The 26,075-nt window shown below is 44.2% G+C and overlaps 1 protein-coding gene across 1 annotated transcript in view; it reads right to left on the reverse strand.

Moving 5' to 3' along the window:
- Positions 1–3,382: 3,382 nt before the first annotated feature.
- The window catches only part of TUBGCP2 (tubulin gamma complex component 2), a 465,124-nt gene continuing 442,431 nt past the window's right edge, over positions 3,383–26,075 (reverse strand). Inside the window, exons 16-18 of the mRNA XM_086921996.1 lie at positions 23,500–23,628; positions 17,120–17,283; positions 3,383–6,224 (exon numbers count right to left, since the gene is read on the reverse strand). Coding sequence (XP_086778122.1) covers positions 6,113–6,224; positions 17,120–17,283; positions 23,500–23,628 — 405 coding nt within the window. The 3' untranslated portion in view covers positions 3,383–6,112. The remainder of the gene's footprint in view (positions 6,225–17,119; positions 17,284–23,499; positions 23,629–26,075) is intronic.

A 26,075-nucleotide genomic window follows, 5' to 3' on the forward strand; every position in this document is an offset into this window, starting at 1 on the left:
CTGGCTTTTATGAGCCAGTCGTCTAGATATGGGAAGACATGAATATGTTGTCTTCTTAAGTGTGCTGCTACTACTGCTAGGCATTTGGTAAACACCCTTGGCGCTGTTGTGACTACGAATGGGAGCACTTTGAACTGGTAGTGCTGCCCATCTAGCACAAATCTGAGATATTTTCTGCCCGCTGTGTGGATGGGAATATGGAAGTAGGCGTCCTTGAGATCTAGGGTGACTAGGAAGTCGTTTAGTACCAGAAGTGGATGGACTTGTTGGAGTGTGACCATGTGAAAATGGTCCGACTGTATGTAAATGTTTAGAGGCCTGAGGTCTAGGATGAGTCTTAAAGAGCCGACATTCTTTGGTATTAGGAAATATAGTGAGTATACTCCTTTGTTTTTCTGATGCTCTGGAACTATTTCTATTGCATTTTTCTGCAGGAGGGATATTACCTCCTGTCTGAGTAATTCTTGTGACATTGAACGTTGCTTGGGTGGTATGTTTTGTGGGGGGGGGGGGCAGGGGGGGGGGGTGGATGTTAGTTCTAGACAGTAACCTGACTGAATTATTTGGCGCACCCACCTGTCTGATGTGATGTTTTCCCAAGCTGGCAGGTATTGCTGGAGTCTTCCCCTGACAAGAGTGGAATGGGACTGGGGAAGGGGAAGGGAGTCATTGGGCAGGAGTAGAGGCAGAGCGGGAGTTGTTATTTTTACCTCTGACTTTGTTATTGTTACCCTCGTAACCACCCCTTTGGTAGCCCTTGCTGTAAGTGGACTGTGTAAGGGCTTTGTACAAGGTAGAAGCTGTGTCCGAAGAGAATCCCCTGGTGGCACCTCGATAGGATGAGCGACAAAATGAACGTCTGGGAGCCTGCGACTGCAGGGCTCCCATAGATTTGGCGGTATCTGTATCCTTTTTCATTTTTTCAAGTGATACATCTACGTTAGGTCCGAATAGGTGTTGCTCATCAAAGGGCCGATTAAGAATGGCACTTTGTACTTCAGGTTTGAACCCTGATATGAGTAGCCAGGCATGTCTACGTAATAGGACACTGGTGTTAACTCCCCTAGAGGCAGTATCTGCTGCAGCCAGTGCAGAGGTGTTTGTGATGTTTTTCCCCTATTGGATAAGTTCATTTGCTCTATTTGTACTTATCAGGGAGGTGCCTCATGAAGGATTCTAATTCGTCATAATGTGCCTTCTCGTATCTAGATAATAATGCCTGTGTATTGGCGATACGCCACATGTTTGCTGCTTGAGATGCTGTTCTTTTCCCTGATGCGTCAGGTAGCTTAGACTCTTTATCTGGGGTTTGTGAGTTTGCTCTCTTGCGTGGATTGGAAACTACAAGTGAGTCTAGTGGTACAGGACCTTTAATATATGCTGGGTCTGATGGAGCAGCTTTATATTTTTTCTCTATGTGAGGGTTAACGACCCGAGTTCTGACTGGGTCTTTGAAAACTTCAGGAGCATGTTTAATCACTCCTTTAAGCATTGGTAAAATGGATGAGGACCTTTGTGCACTATCAAAGGTATCCATTAAGAAGTCTTCATCTACAGGGTCTGTATGCAGGTCTACCCCATGATATTGCGCAGCCCTTTGAATTAATTGATTGAAATCCATAGTGTCTTCTGGTGGGGAAGGCCTTGAGGGGTATAGGTCATCCTGAGGGACATTTGGGACATCTGGGGTGGTATTATCATCCCACGGGTCAGGTAATCCTGTAGGAATATCTGGATCAGGCATGTTACCCCATGACATCAGAGCTATCATCCCCGTTGTCATTGTCTGGTATGATAGAGGATGCTGGGGAATGTTGTGGTATGGGAGGATGTGGTGATGGTACAGGTGAAAGAGAAGGGGAAGGCAGTCTTAAGGGAGAGGTAGCCATGTCCTCTTTCTTTGAATGCGGAGCTGGAGCTGGTGTGTCCAGTGGTCGCTTTTTTGAAGCCAAAATCAGCTGTCCAGTGATTGGATCTTTAGCTACAGTATTTTGAGCAGGGTCTGGATAAGGTAAGACCTCTGCAGGAGGCCGATCTTTTGGTGCGGAGGAAGGTTTTGGCACCAAAGCGGTTTGTTTTGGCTTTTTGGCAATGTCTTTAACTGGAGAAGCAGGAGTCTTTTTCGGCTCTGAAACTTTTTTAGTTTCCGATGTTTTTTTCGGTTCCGTATGTTTTTTGGATCCGATGGTTTTTTCGAATCCGAAGCGGGTTTGCTTGGTTCCGACCTGGGTTTCGGTGCCGAAGAAGTAGTGGTATGTTTTGGCGCCGATGGTTTAGATGTCGGCGTTACCGGGGAAGTTGTCCTTTTCGTGCCGGTAAGTGTGCGCCGGCATCGTGCGAAGGCCGACTCGAGCCACAGTCGCCTGAAGGCTTCATTAGCTTCTTATTTTTTAATATCAACGAGAGAGGTAGGGCTCGAGTCAACACTTCTGTGCCCCATAAGGTTTATTGAAAACAACAAAGGAGTGCTTATGTGAAACTTAAAACCCAGATACTAAAGTAAAGTGAAATAAAGTGACAGTTTATTCCCGGACCCCTACCTGGGTCAGGTAGTACTATGTTTAGCATGTCTGATCCTAATAGTAAGGAGGCGACCACCCTGTGGACAGGGATGACTGTATCCAACAAGGCAAGGCAAGCAGCCTTTTGTTTAGAAGGACCCTCACTCACCACTAGTTGGTGACATGCTTCATCATTGGGTCCCCGCTGGGGTGACCGAATGCCGCCCCAGCGTGCTACAATGCCTGAGTTACAGCGGAGCGGGTTTGGTGGTGAGTGTACTAGTGATTAAACTCAAATGTGTGTGCAAAATAAGTGAGTGCAAAGTTAAAAAATACAAGGTTAGAACCCAAACAAAATATTTAATGCGGGCCAACCCGTATTAAGGTTAAAAACGTGAAGGTCGGACAACCAATGGTACAATATTAGGAGACCTGTGTCCTTAATTACAATAACTGGTCAACATGTTTCTGCTGTCAAAAAGCGGGATCGCGCAGCATTCGTCAGGACCACACCTAAATGGCACTCCGGGGGTATGTACGCACTAAGGTACACCCTCCCGTGAGGCACTTAATGTGAAAAATACAAAAATTAAATAGTAAAAGAGAAATTACTCACAGTTATTAAGCTCTGCGGGCAGTCGGCGATCCCTGAATGTAGGTGCTGGGCGGGGAGTCGCAGGCGTTGAAAGGACGCGGCGTGAATATTGCCCAAAGCCGCCCTGACCCAGGAAGTCTACGAGTTTCTAATGATTTGTACCTTTAGGCTACTGTACTCTACAGTGTGCCGGCACGGTTAATACAAATATATATATATATATATATATATAAAATGGGTAATCATAATAAAATAACTGCCACAGAAAGCAGGGCGACACACAAGATGCAGGCACCACAAATACAATCCTTTATTGTGAAGGTAAAAAAGACCTCAAACATTGACGTGAAATATAATACATCGAACATGGGTGCATTCATGGTTCCACCAACTACAAAATTCTGACGTGAGGCCTTATCATTCAACTGCTCACCAGTGAACACAGGTCTTGCTATTCTAGCCCTAAAGGAATAGCTATAACTATTTTAACACATGTACTCTCTAGTGTTCACAGATTACCACCTTTCCGGGGTTTCAGAGTGTTGAGTGTCTGAAGATCTGTTTTCTTTTGACTTTAATCTGGAACCAAAAGTAGCAAGCTTGCTCTCTTGGGTCCTCAATGTAAAACTTCATTCACTGCTAGCAGTGTTATCAACCAAATGTATTTAATTTGGTGGACAAAGGAGAATTTTGACATTGCTGGAATCTTACCAGCAATAGTTACAGGGCCAGGGCATATTGACTAGCAGGTAGTGATCTTTTACTCTCACTCTATTTGTATCTGGCAGAACTACCACAGTGTGGATACACAGTAAATAGGCCCTATCGTGAAATACAGCCTTCAACATTGGTTGCGACGGCATGGGTTTCCTTTTCTAGCAAGGGAGATGACACAAGAAGCACATAAGCCTCAGTGCCTGTGCTGATATACAAAGAGAAGTGCCACAGAAGATCAAGGTGGTCTCCAGGGAGGACCACTAATTATGGCACAATGTTTACCTAGACCTCAGCCTCTGCTCCATACATTCTGTAGCATTCCTCTCAAGAAACCAATATGCAATCGCACCCATCATTGTGCCAACTTCTATGACAGCATCAGAAGGGACACGCTTTAGAAGGAACAAGGAGATAGTCGCCCTCCCAAACAGCTTCAGAAGGGACAAGGGGAAAGTAGTCCTCAATTCCAAACTGGTGTCCCTACAGATGCTACAAGGAGTAGGTAGACTTCAGTGTTGGTGTTGATCTTAAGAGAACTCTGGGAGGTGTAAGGACTGCAGAGATCACAGTCCTGATCTGGTCTCCAAGTTTAACGAGTAAATCAGAAGGTGCAAGAAAAATGTGGCTCTCTGACCAGGCTCAAGCCAAAAGGGAAGTAGTTAAAAAATGGAACAGCAAACAATTGAATTTTTGTTCAGTGTCATCTCTCTCACTTCTCATTAATTCTTAACTGGAGATTGGACATTAAACAGGATTGAGTAGTAGGCTACAAAAGATAACGGAGAGTAGTAGGCATTCATATCAAGTGCTGTTCAAGCTAGTAAAATGTACGCTTTACCAAGAACATTTCCTAAGGTCAGGGGTGAGGGCCAGCATTGAGCATTGAGCCCTTCCTGCTGAGTTTGGTAAATGAAAGAAAAGCTATCACAGGAAGCAACAGCGAGTGACGAGTCTCCTCACACATTAAACACAATGCAAAAACAGTGTTCAAATCCCAGGTTTCCCGCAAGCAAAGGTTGAAAATGAATGGACACTATTCCAACTTGCAAGGACATCTTTGGGTCTAGTGGAAGACCAGGGGCTGTATTACACTAAGTGGTTTAGGGGAGAGGTGAGCATGTGTGCCCACTCTCTGTGTCCCCAGGGCACTTTTGTGTTACAGAAGGTGCCAGAGAGCCTTGTGTGCCCACTTCTGTAACACACATCATGCGGCACTACATGTGTGCCAGCACAAAATCAAGGAAGAGTTCCTCCATTTACATGCATGTGAGACCCCATTCAAATAAGGAAACACTTTGTCTCTGCACCCATACCTTATTGCAGTTGAAGGTGCAGAAGCAAAGGAGCTGTCAAAGGACGTAGGGGCGGTATGCCACATTGAGGGGAGTATAGTCATTGTGCACTCTGAGATGGGGTAAAGGGGTTCCATGGACTCCCCCAGACATTCCCTGCAGCAAATGATGTACCTCACTGCACTGGCCTACAGAAGGATTTGTTGTCCTTTTCCAAATGCAGGTCGGTTGCTGCCTGCACAGTAACCGATGGACCAGTAGGTTCAAACATCCAGTCCGTCTTTCACTAATGCGCTGCTTCCAGTGTACACTTGAGCTCTTGTGTGCACAGAGAACATCACATTTGTTGTGATACAGCTCGCTGACCCAGTCTACGTCTTACACACAAACTTAGAGGTGTGTCATGGTGCAGAGTGGGACAGTTGCTGAATCTATAATATGCCCTTAGGTGGACGAATGGTAGCACAGGGGAGAAGGAGCTAGAAAATAGTGGAGGGGTCTAAACTGAAAATCAGATTGGGACGACATTCCTGAGTGCAGAGATGCAGGAAGTTTGCTGTTATAATAAAAAGCATTCCAAAGAATGAGGGTACATGTGGGGAAGATAGAAGATGCTTTCAGGAGAAGGCAGAAGGAAAAAGTCTGTACAGGGGGCAGAAATGCAACTCTTGAATGCTGAACTTAGAAGGCCATTACATCAAAATTTCAGATGCAGTTCCTGACGGAGAATAACCCAAAGGAGAGATGATAACCAGGATCCTCATGTCGAATCCATATAGGAACACACTCATAACCTCCCGCCCACACAGGTATCGGTATTTACAGAAGTATCTATAGTTACAATAAAACGCAAAGTCCTACAATTCCAGTGAAAACATTTCTTTGTGTTATGGAGTGCACTCAACAGCCATTCGGATACTGAAGTAGTAATCATACATTGCAAGGATATGATCACTTAGTGGGCTGTGAGATAATGATTTCATAATTTTTCACACACAAAGTAAAGTTCACTGAGTAGTCACAGCAGTCCTCTGTATCGCTGAAGCAGGAGCAGATTGCTGGCTCCTTTCTGCAGACAAGCGTTCCAGTCTTTCTGTATAGAACCCGTTGAAATCCAACCTGTGGGACACCAGAGAACAGGCAGCAAGTTAGCAAAAAGTCTGACAATAAAAGGGAGATATCTGCTTGAAGTGAGAGGCAGTAGGTATGGACTGTTAAATGCTACGAGGAAAAGAAAAAAATGGGACTTGTACCCCTAATGTTCTCAACTCCCCTCTGAGGGAGGAGAGAAATCTCACACATACGAGAAACCTTCTGGGACAGATAAGCCCGAGAACTGGTCAAACTTAACATCAGGGTTGTGATCCTACAAATGGCAAGACAGGGATGGATTGGAAACAACTCAAGGATACCAGCTGCCCTACATTATGTCTCTCTTTTTCTCCATCATCATTCCACCTTAGCGTGAAGAAGAATGAACATTTACATTGAATACATTTTTCTCTGAAATTGTATAGCTGAGGGTCAACAGTAGTAGCCTAGCAACCAGATAAAAAATGACTGTTGCGTTCAAAACTTTCATATGAATGTAACCATTTTATTATGCATTGTAGACCCTAATGTGTTCTAAAAACATCTGTTTTTGAGCAATGAATGACATTTTGTCTTTGTCTACACTTACCACGTGTACTTTTGGCTTGAATCCCAGGCATCAAAATAAATGTCAACTTCTTTACTCTTACCATGCCAGGGATGCATGCTCCTATAAGGTAAAGCACCGTGTGGAGAGCAGGCAACTATGCCTGGTGCCCATTTCTAGGGTAAAAGTGGAAGAGGTCACTCTGTTAACCCTGGCCATAGAAGTCAGATCCTTACATAGCAGGAGGAGGATCCAAAGCATTTCAAACTAGGGCCAAGAATCAAATGCCTTCTTGGCATCAAGAGACATTATTGTTATTGGTTCCTTCGCTAGTGTTGTCTAGACAGGTTTGTCGTTGTCTGAGGTTCAGCCTGATGCATCTGCTTGGATTGAAACCTGTTTGGTCCATGTGTACCAAAGGCATCAGCACTCTTAAGGGTCTCGTCACCAGTATTTTTTCGTTCTCGCTTTACCTTCTTTGAATATCCCTGTAATTAGTGCATGATTATATCTTGCAGTATCTTTTCTTTGTCCTCCTGAAACATGTTCAGCAAGTTGATCTCTAGCGGTTAAGAAAGTTACTTATGCAGTTTTGCCTGAAACCCATTTGATCCAGGTACCTTTTCCCACTGTAATTGTTAAATTGCCTATGTGACTTCCTAAATTACTAGTTTCTCCGCAAGACACAGCCCCTCTTTTATCTAGGGTCAGATGTTTTAGTGTTACCAAAAAGTAGGTATTACTGGCTTCCCCTATTGTTTGTATGGCCTTATACAACATCTTGTAACATTCAGTAAGTGCCTCTACAATATCTAGGTCATTTTATATGTTTTACATTTGCCGTTTACAATCCCTTCCAACCTTGTCTCTTGCTCAACTTGGTTAAGCTGCAACCTCATGTATACTCCTTGCATACTTGTGTGCTGCATCTTAGTTGCTTTATTAGTCTGTCTAGTTTATCTGACATCATGTCCTTAAAGTTTCCTCCCAATACATACAGGGGTGTAGCGGCTTTTATTCTTAATGGACATCTTCTTTGCAGTCTTGTGTTTTGGTGCATACATTTTGAAAATAGTCACATTGTCTGCCACACATGCCCTAAACCCCTGCATAGCACCCATTCGGTTTGATTCATTTATCGGACCCCGGAATGGGGGTGATTTGTTTGTTAACCACATGGCTGCTAGGCGTTTTCCCGTCCTGCGCTAAAATATCTAAAACACCATAAATCATGACGAGCTGGCCTTGTCATCCGCGCACGGCAGGTAAGCGCCATGACGAGCCCAGCTCGTCATTAGCTTCGAAGGGGTTAAAATCACTATGCCATGGGAGCCTGCTGTGTAACCAGTTTGTGCCAATGAGGTATATTTTCCACTATCTTGGAAATTACATGCAAGGCCCATCAGATGTGTTTCCCATAGTAGTATTAAATCAGGGTCCTGAAAATGCAAATATTGGGTTATCATCAAACTGTAAATGTTATTGCCATGTCCATTTATATTCCAATGCAGGATTTTCTATTTATCCCCATGCTTTTTATGTCTTTGGTCTTCCTTGTTGTGCTTGACTGATCTTGCCATTCTGTTGTGTCTCAACCTTTCTTGTACCTATGTCTTGCATTTCCTCCCCCTTTAAGTAATGCAAACATCTCAATTTAATTATTTTCCATCTTCTTAGTTTGTGTGGGTTTGTCCACCGCCATACTGGCTGAGACCCACCTTAAATCACGGGGAAAGGTGTCTTTAGTCTGCCGTTACAGATGCTTTGGTCCGAGCATTTCTTGATGCTCTTTTGTCTTGTTCTGTGTTATCACCTCTACTGAGGAAGAGTTCTGCATCATCATCGTTGCAGGTTGTGTTATGTGCATTTCAGTCTTTCCTCTTTGGTTCCTCAAAGAGTTACCCATTTCACTTCTCTTTGTCCAGTGTTGCATGGTGTTCCTTTTCAGCTTCGAAATGTCCTTTATTCCGCTTTTCAGTCTCATGCTGATTGAGGAGTGCTAGAAAATATGGTTATAGAGCTGTTGACCACTTTGAGTCTTGCTGCGAACTGCAGCATATCCTAGGTTTTAATTGCTCTCAGTTTTTTCTTCACTTCAAAGGATTTTCCTTGCTTTTGGACAGTTTGGTGTAGACTGGGAAGAACATAATTGTTGCCAACTCATATTTAATATCTTTTATATCACAAGTCGTTTTAAGGATAATGTCCCTGATCCCTATATATGAGGAATGTGGAAATGATGGACCTGGAAGGGGTTTTCTGAGTTAATGCTCTATGGGCTCCTTTCATTACAAAATAAGTTGACAAAGCGCCCGTTACAATTAGTGTTTGCAGCAGTCATCCAGGAACTTCTCTGGCTGGTTCTCCTCTATCCTCAACTCTCTCCAGCTCATCTGTTTTGAGTGCTGTTCGGATTATTTTTGTAGTGTCTTCCAATTCAGAAAGACACTTCACTGTGTCAGTCGCCCAGTTCACCGCACTCTAGTGCCAAGTCCACGTGACCCCCCCCAATTCGGATCTCGAAGGAGTTTTGGTGTCTGTTATTGCTTGAAGTTGACGCAGATATAAAAGATGTGATCACGGTGGTCTTCTGTATTTTGTTCTGTCTGCGGCATTGTTTGGTTCGTTTTTCGTGCTCCCACAACTAGCGGTTATTTTCGCATACTTATCAAGCGACAATTGATTAGGAATTGTTCTGATTTTGTCTTTCACCATTTTGCTTCTGGAGTATATATTTCTCTTGTGGCATGGGAGATTATCCCTGGGTGGTTGTTGTTCCCCTCCTATCGAAATTCCTACTGCTCTCCATCTTGATAGTGTTTCACCCTTCCGTTTTGTCCTCTCCTCTGTTTAATCTGGAGCCCCATATTTACTGTAAGAATTTGTAGGACCTTCTTTTCCCATTCAGGTTTTAAAAACAAAAAATAGATATAGCAATAGGGGACCCCGCACGTCAAAATCTGTTTGTGCAAATTACATCTTTCAGCCCCGACTGTGTGACCCCTACCTGCACTCCCAATCACTAATATCACTCTCTACTGCTCTGCTCTGTTACTGCATTCATTTTGTGGCCGCTCTACTATCTCTTTCAGCGTCAGCCGATAGCTCACAAGTGAAGCTCTCCACTTCATCTTTTTTCAGTCATGTCAACTCTGCACGTTTTCTCTTTCTAGTCTGCTTATCCTGACCCGGGCATAAATCTGTTGTGAGATACATTTTTTCAAATTTCAGAAGGCTGCAATTATTGAGGATTCCGACAGGCTTTTGGCGGGAAGGAGGGGGGGGGGGGGGGGGAGGGAGAGAGGGAGAGATGATTAGCTCGGGCTCTATTCAGGCACGACTGCCATGTTACCTGCTCTGCCACGGTTCCCCCAACCATGGGAAGCTCCCCACACTTGCAGGTGGTGCCATCAGACTCTGTCGCAACGCTGGCCCCCAGCAGACAAGATGACACGGAGACTTTTTAAGGAGCCACGTTGGGCTAATAACTTCAGTTGTCTCTCTAGTTTGTTCTATGTCCTCAGATGTGAAACATGGCTGACAAGATCAGAATTTTACTGGCAGCGTGAAATAACTAATTTGGAACATGTTTTCACTTTAAATTTCACTCCACTAAATAGTGCAAGTGCAGGAAGTGAGGAATCAATCTGCAGCTAGATAGTGTATCCACAAAAAAGAAGTTACTGAAGTTAAGTAACTTTTTATTTTGACTCCCTTGTGAATCAGTACCAAAGGGTGCCTCCAAGAAAGTGGGTCTGAGGAGTGGATTTACAATAGGAAGTCAGAATGAACAAAATGACCTTATTATTATTATTTAACATTTATATGGCGCAGTGAATCATCCCCAGGGGGATCTCTCGGCGCCCGGCAGTACAGAAAACGCAGGACCCTCAACCAGCCTGGACCCCTAGAACAGCCAGGTCTTTAGATTCTACTTAAAGTGGCCCAGTGATGTACAGCCACGCATTGCTTCCGGTAGCCTGTTCCAATGGAAGGGGGCAAGATACGAAAAAGCACCCCCTCCCATTCTAGATCTATTAATTTTGCCCAGGACTAAAAGATTTTGATAACTGGATCTCAGTTGACACCCCGGCACATACCTTCTTTCTTAAGTATACCGGGCCCAGGCCTTGCCTTGCCTTGAACACCAGCATAAGCAATTTAAAAACTGCTGTCTTCTTGATGGGCAGCCAATGTAAGGATTGCAGCAGGGGACAGGACGGCGTAAGTCTAGGCTTATTCAAGACCATTCTTGCTGCGGTGTTTTGCAGTACCTGGAGCCTAGTGAAAAGTTCTTACCTGACCCCTACCAACAGAGTGTTCCCATAGTCCAACCTACTCACAATCAACGCCTAGATGAGAGTCTTTCTAGCATCCAGAGTGATCCAAGGAAAGACTTTGCTTTGCATTTTCAAGATTCCAAAACAGGAACTAGACAGTGTTTTTACATGGTCCTCTGAGGATAGTTTGCTGTCCAATAGAACTCCCAGGTTCCTGGCCTGCTTTGTGGGGGAAGGAGAGTCCCCCAGTTCCGAAGGCCACCAATCTGGTGTCCATAATTCTTACGCCTTCCCAAAGAGGAGGATATCCATCTTATTGGAGTTGAGCTGAAGAAAATTATCCTTCATCCATGCCGCTATGTTCAATATACAGGTCTTAAACTTAATTCTGGTGACCAAAGGATTTGAATCAAATGGAATTATCACCTGTGTGTCGTCTGCATATGAGATTGTCTCAAAACTGCAGGATCTTATGATAGCAGACAACGGGGCCACATATATGTTGAACAGATGAACGTGAGAATCAATGCAGTACTGCTGGTTCGAAGTATGGACAGATGTTTAGATGGCTGACTGGCAGGTGCCCAAAACCAGAACAACTCAAGCTAGGGCTTTAGTCTGGCTTTCACCTTTGTGGAATGAGCCCTAAGGCCTTCAGAAGGAGCATTGTTGGCCAAGACATAACACAGTTTCATGCGGAGGACAATCCAATATGACAACTCCCTTTCTGGACCTACTTTGCTTTCTTCGCATTGGCGAATCCAACAGTTGATCATCAACATAGTGCTCCCTGGTGTTATCACTATAGAAGCTAAAGGCACGATGCGGGTCCTACCAGCACAGTCTCTCTTCCGCTTTAGATGGTTGTATTGGTGGAAAGAACGCAGATAACATGATGGACTTCCTGGCGTGGAAAGGTGATCCCCTCCCCCCACTTTTGGGAGAAAGGATACACAGGTCTCAATTACCATCTTGCCAGGGAAGAAGGTAGGAACTGACGAGGGTTGTAGCACGCTGATATGATATGCTGGTGCCATAGCAATGAAAAAAATCAATTTTCAAGATCAAGTTGCTAAAAGTACATCTTTGGAGAGGCTTGAAGGGAGCACACATCAGAAAAGTCAAAAAACAAACTAAGATCTAACACCTGCATATCAGAAGGGAGCCAGTGTGTAAGATTTTTTTTTAAAATACCTCACAGCAGATGACTTGAATAACCAGGGCTGATCAGGTAAATGAAGGAAGGCTGAAAAGTCCTATATAGCAAAGATTCGATGAGCCGAAGAAAACCCAAACAACTAAACATGCAATAAAGGAGTTGCCACCTTGCAAGTGGAGGCCTGTACCTCAAGGATCTGCAGAGAGGTATGCTGCAGTAGGAACTTAGGGTCCTCAAGCTCTTGTCTATGGTATCTAGCAATAGGGTGATTAACTGGTGCAGAAAATGGTTATGACATAGCTGCCAAAATTGGGTCATCCAGATTATGGTTAAAGGGCAACAGAGCCTCTCTGAAGTAGAAGGACTGTGTTGCTGAATTTCTGCCAAGAAGTTAGCATTAGTTTCTTCAGTGAGGAGAGAGAATTCCAAAACGTTCGCTGCAGTCCTAACTACAACTCTGAAACAGGCACTTTTCTGTTTGGGGCCCTAAAGGAGAATTCACGGCACATTCTGAGGAAGTATCTAAGTCATTGGCATAATGTAAGTCGAGCTATAACCCAGCATCAATATAAATAGGGCAGAGCAAGGTATATGTCTCCGCGTCTTCATCCAGAGAATAAGGTTTCTCCAGGACAGGATGAGCCTCAGTTATAGTATAGAGGAGCAAAGGGAGAACTCTAGCTGAAGTAGGGTCTGAATTTGGGGACTCTGGGTCCATACGGCAAGAAGGCATATCTGAGGGAGCTTGAATCAATTTGAAGATCTGTTCTATACTCCATTGAAGTCCTTAAAATGCTGCAACCTGTTGCTTAGTTGACGATGACCTGGGGATCTGGTGTGCATCAGTTCCAGATTCGGCATCGGGTTCAAAGAAAAAGAATAGAAAGAAATAGTGGAGTCGGTTTTCTGGAATTCAGACAGCATGACCTGTTCTCAGAGTGGGAGCATCTAGACGTTGATGGCGTTGTCTGCTCAATCTCTATTTCTTTTTTGACTTGTCCCTCAACTTTGTCTTCGACTTACCTAAAAAGGCAATATGGACAGGACCAGCCTTGCTATTTAGAGCAGCCACATCACAAGAAAGCATTTGTCACAGGACCTAGAGTCATATTTGAGGCATAGACACCACAGGCAGATGTTGTGTGGATCTGTAACAGACAACTGTTTCCAGCATGTATGTCGTTGTTTGAAGCCTGTCATCTTCGGCAATGACATTCATGCACTTTGCCAAATTAATTTGAGCTTCTGTAACAGTTCATAGTGGAGTTCATCCAAGCGGTATGGAATAGGAGGAATTGAAGTCAATACAAAGGGTTGGGGCCTTTAGGTATCTCTGTGTTATCATGCCTAGAGGAAGGACAGAGTATAATGACACTACTTGCTGGTGTGCGGGAGCTACTGCAAGAGCTTCTGGGTCCAGTCTGGCGACTGGGAAGATTCACAAGGTAAGCATTCTGTGATTAGAAGTTTCCATCACAGAAGCACATATGAGACAGTTAAAATGTATTTTTACTTTATACCAATTGGGGTGTTATAGGTTTTGTGCTTCTATTTTTATCATGGTCTTTTTGTGGGATACATTCCTGGAATTAGCCGTATTTTAGAATGCCCTTCAATGGTAGATTACTGTTTATCAGCTGTTCTGTTTCTTGCTTTCTGTATCCACTAGCACTTTTGGTAAGGCTGAGTCAAGCTAATAAAAGAAGAGCCAATAGTACTTTACAGAACCCATAACTTGCTTAATTTGTGGGTGTAGTGGAATTTACAATATAGTGTGTCAAGTTTCTTTCTTTTTTTAAATAGTTTCTTTTATTGATGGTCAGGCACATAAAATCCACAATGCACATCACATTTCGGGTATAGAATACAGTAGACTAATGTAACTTCTCCTTAGTTCACATTGCAACACAGTCTTGCTAATAGGCATCTTGAATTGATAAAGCCATATCACTATTCATAATAACACCTCAGAGCTGATAATTCGCCATAGTTCTCTCCATTACAGTATTTCGTAAAAAATATTTGAGCTTGTATTCCACTTTATCCATCAGTTGGTGTCTGGCACACCACATGTTCAGTCTGTAAGTATTGTATAAACGGATCCCATGACTCTCTTGGGCGGGAGGCCTTTGGTAGTTCCTCGCCGCAAGTTTCAAGTTGTTCCCTTCCTTTTGTCATGTCCGCTATCCAGTGTTTCATTTGTGGTGCGTGTTTACTTCCCCACCTCATGGCAACCCGTCTTTTGGCCAACAATAATGCTACAGCTAGTAGTTTACATCTGGGGAGCGGTTTTATTTTATATAGGCCTAAAAGGCAGAACAGTGGAGTGTTGGGGATTGGCTCAGCCAGCATTACTCCTAAGGCATTTGTCACTTCCTGCCAGTAGCTTTGCACTCGGGTGCATGCCCAAACAATGTGCATGAAATCTGCTTGTATGGCATTGCAGTGCAAGCATCTATCATTTTCTCGGAGGCCATATTTATGTAGTTGTGCTGGTGTGTAGTATGTGTGTTGCAGGAATTTAAAATGGATGATGCGAAGGTTGCAGTTTGATGCGAGTGCTTGCATGAGTGTGCAGCAGTATTCCCAGTTCTCTTTGGATAGTGGTGTGTCTAACATACTGTTCAATTTTTCTAAAGCTTGTTCGTTTTGCCTGTGTTGTTCTTGTTTGGCTGCGTTATAGAGATTAGTTAGGAGACGCTGATGCGTGGGTGATGTGAGCAGTACTTGTAGAGTTATGCGTGAAAGGTTCTTGAGGGAAAGTGGGGTAAATATCTCTTATTGTAGCTCGCAGTCTAAGATATGCAAATAACATTAGTGGTGTGTGGTTAGCATCTGGCATTAAGTTTATTTGGGTTACAAATTGGCCAGTGGGAAAGATATCACTCATTGTGTGCAGTCCCATTTCACCGAGTAGTTTTTGCGGTCTTTGATCAATCCCCGTTATCTGGGGATGATGTCGCAGTGGCATGGTGGGGGCATATGCTGGGAGCCTATCTGCCCTCCTTGTCAATCAATGTATGCCATGCTGTGACTATACTGTACACTGGATTTATTTTCGAACATGGGGTACAATGTGTCAGCTGCTATATATGGGCAATTAAAGGTGTTGGATGAGCAATATCAGCTTCCATGGCCACATGTGGAAGGTAGTCATGTGGGTGTATCCAGTAATGCGTGTATTGTGCTTCGGCGCAGAGATAATTAAGTTTTCAATTTGGAGCCCCAAATTCACCCTGCTTGTAAGGCCAAGTGAGTTCTTTCCACCCCAATCTAGGTTGTTTTCCCACCCATGTAAGTGTGGCCATGCATGAGCGCAGTTTTGTGATGAACTGTTGTGTGAGTATAATGGGTATGTTCGTAAATACAGAAAGCGTGGTAATACTACCAATTTTCGGATTGCAAATCTGTCAGCTAGTGAGAGTGGCAACCAGATCCATCTGGCCACCTGACTTTCCAGTTTCGTAAGGGCCACACCATAGCCTTCACATATTACCAATTCAGGGTTGCTGTGTATCCATATGCCTAGGTATTAGACCGGCTCCGTTTACCATTGCAGAGGGAAATCCAGTGGGAATTGTTTCGTAACCAGCGTTAGTGGGATTACCACTGACTTAGCCTAATGCATACTCAATCTGGAATAGTGTTCGAATCTTATATATTCACGGATTAGTGGATTTCGATTATTCTACATGTGGCGGGTGTATAGGATCATATCATCTTCATATAATGATATGCTGATGGGTCGTATACAGAACTGTAGTGATGAATTTGCATGTTTTTGCCTAATTTTGCATGCCAGTGGTTCAAGTGCTAAGATGAACAGAAGCGATGATAACGGACATCCTTGTCATGTACCTCTATGTATGTGCAGGAGACGGCAGTGGTGCTTTTAATCCGAAGCCTCGCACACGGTTCTGTGTATAGAAATGTAATCCAGTGTAAGAACAGTTGTGGGAATCCCATTCTTGGGAGGACAGAAAACATAAATGGCCACTCCACGGAGTCAAATGCCTGGGCTACGTCCAATTGGGCAGCAGCTGCAGGCAAGCCTGTTTGCAGTTGGTGGAACAATGCAGATTTGGTATGCAAGTTGTGTGTAGTCAATCGTGTTTGGATAAATCCAGATTGGTCTGGAAGAACTAACTTCTGCATTAGGGGTTGTAATAGCATGGATGTTATTTTGGCTAGAATTTTGGCGTCCGCATTTATAAGGGACAGGGGTCTTTAAGAATCGCAATGAGCCAGATTCTTCTCTGGTTTGAGTAGTGTAACTAGTAGTGCTTCTCTTAGAGACAGGGAGAGAATCCCATTTTCATACGCCTCCGAGTACATAGCTAGGAGATGGGTGGCCAGCAGGTCACTACATTCTTTATACAATTGACCCGGGAGGCCGTCTGTTCCAAGAGCTTTATTGTTGGGAAGAGATCAAATGGCCTCTTTTATCTCATATTCAATTGCATACAATATTCTCTATGTTCATCAGAGAGTCGGGCTAAAGCTACATCATCAAAATATTCATTTATATCTTCGTCTGAAGTGGATAGTTGTGTGAAGTATAGTTGCGCATAATAGTCTGAGAATGTGTCTATGATAGAAGGTGTGGCAGAGACCAAATCCTTCTGAATTTTAACCAAGAGTGATAGCCTCAGGCCTTAGCTAGGGCTGACTCCAACTCATGCATGAATAACCTGATATTCAAATAGTTTCTGCACTGTAAATGAACATTCATGGACCAACACCCTGGATTAATAGAGATCCGAAGTTTCACAAATCCCAAAGATCTGCCGCCATGCTTGAGAGTCCTTAATGATCACTGCTACATCAGACTACTCCTTGCTCACAGTCTAGAAATGTTAAAATAAATTCATATTGATGGCCAGTCATAGACCATGGCCATACACCTGTGAAAGCGTAATCTCTACCCCAGACTTACCTGTAAATTATATTTATCATACTGTGCTCACAGTCATTGGTGCTGTATACACTAAGCTTGTCCAGTAGGTCCAGGAGGTGAGTAGAGAAGTTGCTGTCAAACTTGCTGATGGTGGCCTCAAAGCCGGTGGTTGAATGGAGGGCATCAACATGTTCTGCTAAGAGCTAAAATAAAGGAAGTAGAGAGAAAGATATTAATGCAGCCTTTAAAAGGTGTTTAACCCATTAACCTGAATTTCTGTTTTGGTCAAGGACAGTAGTTATAGTCAAAGTGAGGAAGCTTTTTGACTTCAATCATTGACAAATAAGGGTCACTATGAGAAGATTATTAAATTTTTCTGTGCCGAGGTAGCAGGAAAAACAGTGTTCTGCAATAACCAGTACACATTTTTAGAAACTTCCCAGGTGTTAATCACATGTCCTTTCTCTTTACCCTGTATGCTACTGATAACACATGCAAGACAAGGCAATCTAGAAGTTCAGGGATGTCCATATAGAAGGATTGTTACCTGCCTCTGGGAGGGGGGGGGGGGTTCCTGGGCACAGATTTTAAGCTCAAGTGTGATGTAGATGTGACAGCTATATATTGCATAGTTTGATGCAGTGGACTCAAAGAAACAGCCATTGATGAAACGGATGGGGAAAGCTACTTAACTAAATGCGACCTTTGTGACATGCTCAATTTAACCTCTTCCGTGCTCATGACGAGCTCAGCTTGACATGAGGCACGGTGCTCCGGTGCTCATGACTAGCTGAGCTCGTCGTGAGCCGTGGAATGCTCGCATGCGGGGATAATTCCCCTGCTGTGCGGAGCGTTCCACGGAAACGGGTGCTCGTCATGAGCACACGAGCACTGTGCCTCATGACGAGCTGAGCTCGTCATGAGCACCGGTGCGCTGTGTGCGCCCCCGCACAGCAGGGGGAATTACCCCAGCACGGAAGGGGTTAGGGCCTTTTCATAATGGTCCTGGTGCAGACAGGTATTACTGGCCAATATGCTGTGTAGGTGGGGCCGTTTACAACTGATATCCCAGGTTCACTAACTCTACTGTATTCCAACTGGATAACCAAGTTAATACTTTTGAGCACTTAACTCCAGCAGTGTAGTGATACAATAAAGGAAGAATTAAAAGTAGGATGCAAGCCAAAAGGAGCTAGCTAGTTCTACAGCAGACAAAATACCCTTAGCATTTTTATGGTATTTTCTCCAACCATAGCCTTATTGCCAATATTTTGACAAGGGGCTGTGCTGAGATTGACTGAGGGAAAAATCAGAGCTCGTTGGGCTTGGTCTTTGAGGTTTCAGTCAATGGGACAAAAACAATACAATATAGCAACCTTTCTATGACCTGTTTGAACATCTGTTTTCAACGGTATGGGTTAACCAGCCACAGGAAAATGGCTGAAAACACAGCTGCTGGGTTTCCTGGCTACAAAGCAGTAAAGTCTTTGGACCCAAACACCCACCAGCCAATATCGATATACCAAAAGTGCACTTTCCATATAGGTCTAGAATTGGATAGAACTTTTCAGTAAGTGCCAGAAGGCCGCCACACCAATCTATACTTGATGCCTGTTGGACCTTGCCCTTTTTGCAGGGTTATCCCAAAACATGTTGCCTTACTCCGCCTATTCTTCTGACCTTCTTTTTGTTGGCTTTAGGACGCTGAGCACTTTACCACTGTTAATCAGTGCTAAAGTGTATGTGCTCTGTCCTCTAAATAAGATATGACTGGTTTACACTTGTTTGGCATATTCATTTTACTTCTAAGTCCCTTGTAAAGTGGTATCTCATCTAGCCAGGGCCTACAAATTAAATGCTACTAGGGCCTGCAGCACTGTTTGTCACCCACAGACATAGTCTTTCAAACTGTCTCAGGCCCGCCTCTGCATGGCCTGCGAGAGCAATTTACAGACATTTTAACTTGCCATTTAAAACTACATGCCAAGCCTTAAACTCCCCTTTTATTACACAAAGGTCACCACTAAGGTAGGCCCTGGGTAGCCCTCTTGGCAGGGTGCTGTGTAAGTAAAAGGTAGGGAGTGTGTTATATGTAGGATATCCTGGTAGTGACAAACAGCCTATTTTGTTTCTCACTACTGTGAGGCCTATTCCTCTCATAGGCTAGCACTGGGAATTCCCTTACATACTCTGATCTGAAAGGAGTGGCGTTGTCATGTTTAGAATGGTAGTGATAAATACTGCTTACTGGTTTAGTTGGATTTTTCATTATCATTTTAGAAATGCCACTTTTAGAAAGTGGACATTTTTCTGTGCTTATGACTCTTTGTGCTTTGCAGCCTGACTCCAATACATATCTAGGGACAGCTACACTTGGTGCATACTTTCCAGACAGCCACAACAAAGGAAGGACTGGGTGTGACAGGAGATACATCTGTATTCATCTGCTTACTGATGGTCTTCCAGGGGAGTTAGAGGGAGAGGTTTGTTCACACTTTACATTAGTATAGGTTGTGTACTGCCCTAACACAAATGGCGGATTTACCACCTACTGATGCCTGGAGCGAGGGCTGGGTTGAAAATGATTATTATGCACTTAAAAGGGTTCCTTTGAAGTCACCCCTCGAATAAAGACATTTTTGAGTAGAAGTACAGGGGCTCTGACCCCATATTGAGAGACACGGCTGGCTCTACATTCTGCAGAATGCCAGACTGACTGCTGTGCTGCCAGGAGGAACCACCATTAGGACTACTGTCTTTGTTGTACTGGCTGCTGGAGGTACTGCCAATTTGCCAAGTACCTGGCTGTGCTGGCCTGCCTGCCGCTCCCTGTGTGCCCCCCAAGTGTTCTCCAGCAACCCAGCGCGTGGCGAGCGCTGAATTCACACTAACCGTGGGTGTGATCACTGTGTGCTAGCCAAGTCAGCGCATGTTGAGCGCACTGTTTCTGTCCCTAAGTCAGCGTATGGCTGACCAATGTGATGCTTGTTATCCTGAAAGTGGTTCAGCGACATAGAGTCTTTGGCAACAACCCTGCACTTGATAGAGCTACCACTGCAGCGCTCTGACCAGAGGAGCACAGCGGGGATTCTAGAACAGAGCACTTTTGGCCCTCGAACACCTCCCTCTTTGAGGAGAGAGAGCAGGTGCTTCCTTGTGTAGTTGCTAAATGGTACGCACCGAGGGAAGGCACTCCTTGTCGAAGCAGCGCAACAAGTGGCGAGCCAGGCACAAGGACAGTCACCACGGCGCTGCCCCTGGAGTAGCGCTGTGTGTAACCAACCGAGGGAAGGCTGGATTCTAGGGATTTGGCCCCGTTTCTGAGGCCTTCCTGGCGGCATCCTCTTAGGTAGCTCAGTGTGAGGGTACCTTCCTCTTTGCTCTAGATCCCAGGGGTCCCGTCCCCACAAGGAGCACTGTGAGTGAGTGTGGGCCCAGGGAGCAGTGCTGCCATCAGGCACTCCCTTTGCGAGAAGCTCTCCCTCTATTTTTACTCAGAGGAAGCGACCCGGTAGGCCATGAAGGGCTCCGGGCTCACCAACGTGTAGGGGACACTGTCTGTGTTTACATGGGGGGGGGGGGGTGCATTCCCCAAGGGGAGGACGCTTGCACCGTCCGTCCTTACAAGTTTGGAGAAAACTCACCCTCAGGACTCGTGGAGCTCTATGCTCAAGATATGATCACAGGCAGCCCAGGTGTCAAGTCCGGACAGGGATCATTATTTGGGCTACTGTGAAGTCTCTAATAAGCGTGCAAGTACTTTGCCTTCATTTATTCCAAAGGGGCTCATCATTTCAACAGGGCTCACGGAAGTACCGTATACAATGTACTAGGAGCGTAGGTGCTCCATGCCCTGGGTCCTCACTGCTAGTTATGCAATATTAATGCAATACCTAGAATTGTGCATGGGATATTATGACAATACATGTGGATGTTTATTCCTACTGCCTTCCTGGCGAAAGTACTTTGTGATTCATGTGCTTTTTCATAATCTGCTGCCTTTTATGAACTAAGTAATCACTGATATATGCAATTTTTGCCTTGCATTGCCCAGGATAGCGAGCACTATAGAAGTGACGGCATAGTATGCACAGTATCTAAGAATCATGTCCTTTTGGTCTTCTTTTATATATAATATACAATATATATTTTATATAATCCTGTGTGGAGTCTCTTTTGTGGTGTGTTCAATGTGTTTGTGTGAGTGTGTTGCGCAAAACGCTTTACACCTTGCCTATGATGATAAGCCTGACTGCTCTGCGCCAAGTAACCAGAGTGTGAGCACAGGTTATTTTTGGTGTATAACTTACTTGCCCTGACTAGAGTGGTGGGTTCTGCCTGGCTTTTGGTGTATAACTTACTTGCCCTGACTAGAGTGGTGGGTTCTGCCTGGCTTAGATGCCTACCATAGCCAACCAGAAACCCCATTCCTAACACTGCAACTGCTGCCAACAATCACTCCCAACTTTGAAAGAGGAGGCATCTTCACTATGGTTTGGGGTATACTTTGGGTGTACCCAGTCTTTTGTTGAAAATTGGAGCACCTCCAGTAGACTTGTAGATATTTTTTTAGTACTTTCATAAAAGGCTGCATGTTTACTGAGCAATTACTTCAGAGTCCAGATATTGTTAAATTCACTAGATGAAATACATAAGCAGGATCACAGAAACAGGCATGAAGGCATAGATTTTCCAAGCCATGCAGAGGAATACGGTCTAAGGGTAGCTTCGTCTTCCTGGTGCATCTCTTTGATTCTCTCAAGCATGAAATGGCTTGGCCTGCTGTGACCTGTCCACAAAGCCTGTAGCGTGAAGTCTTCCAGGTCCAGGAAGTTTCCCTCCATAAATAAAGGGCTTTTAATGGCAGTTGAGAATTACTATAATTTTTTTTTAGTAACACATCCATCTCACTTAAAAACTGAAGTCCAGCCGATAAGGCGAATGTACTGAGCACTCGACTCCTCTTAGAGGCCACTACAGTTCAGATTTCAAACTACATGAGAGAAAGTGAGAAATCAAGGTAAGGCGTTGATTATAGAAGAAGATGGTTCACATGGGAACCTATAAAAGATACCAACACTAGAGAACTAAAGTTACAGGTAACTAATTTGTTCTCCAGTATTGGATCTTTCAAAGATCTTTTCATAGGTTAATCCTTTCACCTTTGAGCTATCATCGATGGGCCTATGTCAGACTGCCACAAACCGGTCTTCAATAACTGTAGACAACACAAAACTCTGCTGAGTACCTGTCGTTGGAGATCCATTAGCATTCTTCTGCATTTATCGGTTATTCGAGTGGATGGAACCTTATGCATGGTTCACAAGGCATTCCCTGGCAGATGCTTACTTTTCAATAACCTTCATACTGTCCAAGTAGACAACTGAATTAATTTTCCAATAAGCGGCAGATCCTTCTCTTTTCTAGCACCCATCCAACCAATACAATTTCTTTCTTTACTCTCAAGAGCCATTACCCTGGTCCCATCTTAGGCTCTTCAAGGAGCAAATACAATCATGTTTGCTTCCAAATTTGACAGTTTGTTGGCAATGATGATGTCACAACTACAAATAAGCAAGCACCAACAGAACCCTGGATAACAGTATTCATGGCACCAAAACCTCTTTCAACTGAAACAGGAATGCTGCAAGGACTCCGGGATGGGCTGCACTAAAGGTTCTTAGCAACATGTTTGAAACCAAACATGGTTGCTGTCTAAAATGTGCCAACTATGAATATTTCCTTTTTTAATTTTAGAACTCTGGGTTCATGCGCAACATTGTAAATATATGTACACTATCAGGAGAAGGACTGAAGCGGAAACAGGCTGAAGATTTCTTGATAATCTCCTCCATTCTCAATATCTTTAAGGACTCAGACTTGTTATTTACAAATGATAAAGATGAATTTCTGCTTAAAGGTGCAACATTTGAAAGGAATTTTTTCCATTAAGATTGACAGTTTGCCAGTGGATTTTGTGTAGTTCTTATGATAAAGAAGATCAGCTGGCAGGACCTCTGCGGGTGCTGTAAATGGCTAAGGACAGTTTGTGAATAATATAAGACTTCAGACACTGCTCATTATAGCCGGGTCTGGTGGCACAGTGGGCTAATGCATCCACTGTAGGGGCCAGTGTTCAACCTCATGGTCACAGGTTCTAATCCCGGTGGGTCCACTCAGCCTTTCATCCATCTGAGGTCGATAAAATGAGTACCAGTGAGTTGGGTAACATTATACATCTGTTATTCAGCGCCTTGAGGCCCTTGGGTGATACATGCACTTTACAATACACATGTTATGTTATGTTTTATGTTATTTCAGGCTACAGACATGTTAATTCCAACCGCTGAGTACTCTTTAGAACAGCCCTGGATTGTGTACCTCATGCTCATGTTAATACTCAGAGGTTGAGGGTTCACCTTGGAAGTTAGTTTTTTCTTTGCTGTTTCTTCCAACCGCTCTGTCTGGGTTGGTGGGCCCATCATTGTCCCGTGCTCCAAGGTCAGGCGTCCCAGTTCATCTTCAACCTTCATACTCTGAGTGAATCTCTGAGAACCAGAAAATAAAGGACATGATTAAGAATTAGAATTTTCACCCACCTGAAGAAGGAAAAGAACTTAGCTATAATCACATCTTGCCACCGTTGAACAAGCACAAGTTTCTCACTATAGCATTTATGGTAAATGTAATCAATCAGCACCTGCAGCCACGAGTGTCGACTTCCATTGAAATTAAAAATTACAGGAGCAGATGAAAAGCAATTTAACAAAATAAGGCAGTTTGAGCCTGGGAAAGTTCCCAAGCCATTGCCCAGCTTTCCCAGTGAACATCATTTGGTTGAGTCCCTTCAATATGCTTGAATAGAGATAATTCATGGACAGAATAGAGGAGAGAGGTTCGAGGGTAGGCTAGAAGGCCTAATTGGCTAGGAGTAATATAGATACTACAGCAAGTAAATTAACACCATTGCAAGTGGCAGGATGCCAAGTATCCAGTGCTTCATTTAGATTTTACAATATAATGCGTCCGGGTTGTTTGTAATTCTTCGCCAATTTTATTAACACACCCGATAATAAGGAGTTTAATAGAAAAGTGTCATCCAACACACTGGCAGCAACTCAAATTTCAGCATTTGTTACTCTCAGACTGTAAAAGTTCACTTACATTAATTACAGAAGAGAGGAGGCAGCAAGATGACAAAGTACTTACATTCGATAAAACCTTATCTGGTAGAGACATGATCTAACCGCAGATTCCTTACCTAAGAACTTCCAGGTGGCAGGCTAGATCCAGAAGATTTTTGATAGCAGTACTGCTGCGCCCCGATAGTTGGCATTGGTTGACTCTGCGTGACATTGAAGGCACTGGGTTGGTTATCGTTGTGATGTCTGCGTCGTCTATATAGGCGCCACCTTGGCGCGCTGATGTCAGTACTTTTCACGACTTTCCACTCCAGAAGCACGGAGCCATGAGTGACTGACAAAGGTGTGTAAAACACAACTAGGGCCCTGAAAGGGAAAGCCCCGACATGAAAAACTGATCAACAGTGCAAGGAGGATGGGTGGGTCATTAACAAATCCGCGGCTAGATCATGTCTCTACCAGATAGTGCGTTAGCGAAGGTAAATAACTTGTCCCTCTGATAGAGACATCTAGCCACAGATTCCTTACCTTCGAATAGATTCTCAAGCAATACCATCTACGGAGGAGGTACTGCGGAAAAGTTTTACAGCAGAAAGACCAGTAGGGCAGGAACGGCCGAAGAGGCCTTCCCCAAGGACCAGATTATCAAGGAAATAATATTTGGCAAACATGTGCAGGGTTGCCCACGTGGCCGCCTGGCAGATGTCAAGGACCAGAACACCACGCTGTAGAACTGTAGTGGTTGCCCTAGCTATGGTTGAATGAGCTGTGAGGCCTTCAGGAGGCCGTTTCTTTGCCAAGGCGTAACAGATATTTATGCAGAGGATAACAACGAGAGATAGTCTTCTGAACCGCACATCCCTTCTTTTTATTTTTTTAATTCTTTTTATTTTAGTAGTAAAACATACACGGTTAGCAATTTACATCATTCTTGAGTCTGTTACGGCACCAACAATACATTGACATATAGTATATTCCTCACATACAAAGCTATTGAGAAATCAGTTTTATTCTATGTCTTCTGAGCCAGTCTGTGGGGCATGCGGAGGCTCGCAGATGTTTCCCCTAAAGTCATTCCAGCATGTCCATATTTCCCCCCATTTTCGAGGGCACCCTCTTGCTGCGTACACAGTCTTTTCTTGCAGCATACACCAATCCATGTCGCTTTGCCAGTCTATCAGTTTCGGTGGATTGGGGCACCCCACAATCTAGCAATGTTCCTCTTTGCCACCATCTGTCCAAGTGTCGCCCAGATTTTCCCTTTTGGAGACAGGTCCGTGGGCTCCCAGATGTTCAGGAGACACCTTTTAGCCTCTGGGCGAAGCTCTACTTCCCACACCTCCTGCATACATTGCACCACCCGTCTCCAGTATCTTTGCACCTTCGGGCAGTCCCCGTCAGAAACCCTCTGAGCAGTTCCGTAATTTATTCCAGCAGAGTTCCTATTTGTGCAAAAAGACATTTTCAGCTTGGCTATCCACGTTGGATCAAGCTGGGACCTGCGTGGAAGACCACATTGCAAACGCTTCTAAATGGTCTCCAAAATTCTTAGAAGATGGTGCGGACCGCCAGTGCAGATGTAGATACCTGCGCGATATAGTGGTTTTAGGCTCGCGAAAGTTCAGTGCCCAATGCGCATGCGTGAATATCGCATTGCGCACTTCAACTGAACTCCGACTGAAGACTGACGCCGTGAATGGTGTTCAGCAGCGTGTGACAGAGTTTTTCTTGACAAAGAGTTGCAAAGCACTTCAAGCGGCAGTCTACAGAGAATTCACAGGGAAGTGCACAGCTTCTGTGTTTTGCAATTTTTTGGCAGTGTTTCTTATTTGTTGTATTTTCCCTCGAGGGAA

The sequence above is a fragment of the Lissotriton vulgaris genome, chromosome 5 (genome assembly GCF_964263255.1).
Source record: "Lissotriton vulgaris chromosome 5, aLisVul1.2, whole genome shotgun sequence".
In the NCBI taxonomy this organism is placed as follows: Eukaryota; Metazoa; Chordata; class Amphibia; order Caudata; family Salamandridae; genus Lissotriton; species Lissotriton vulgaris.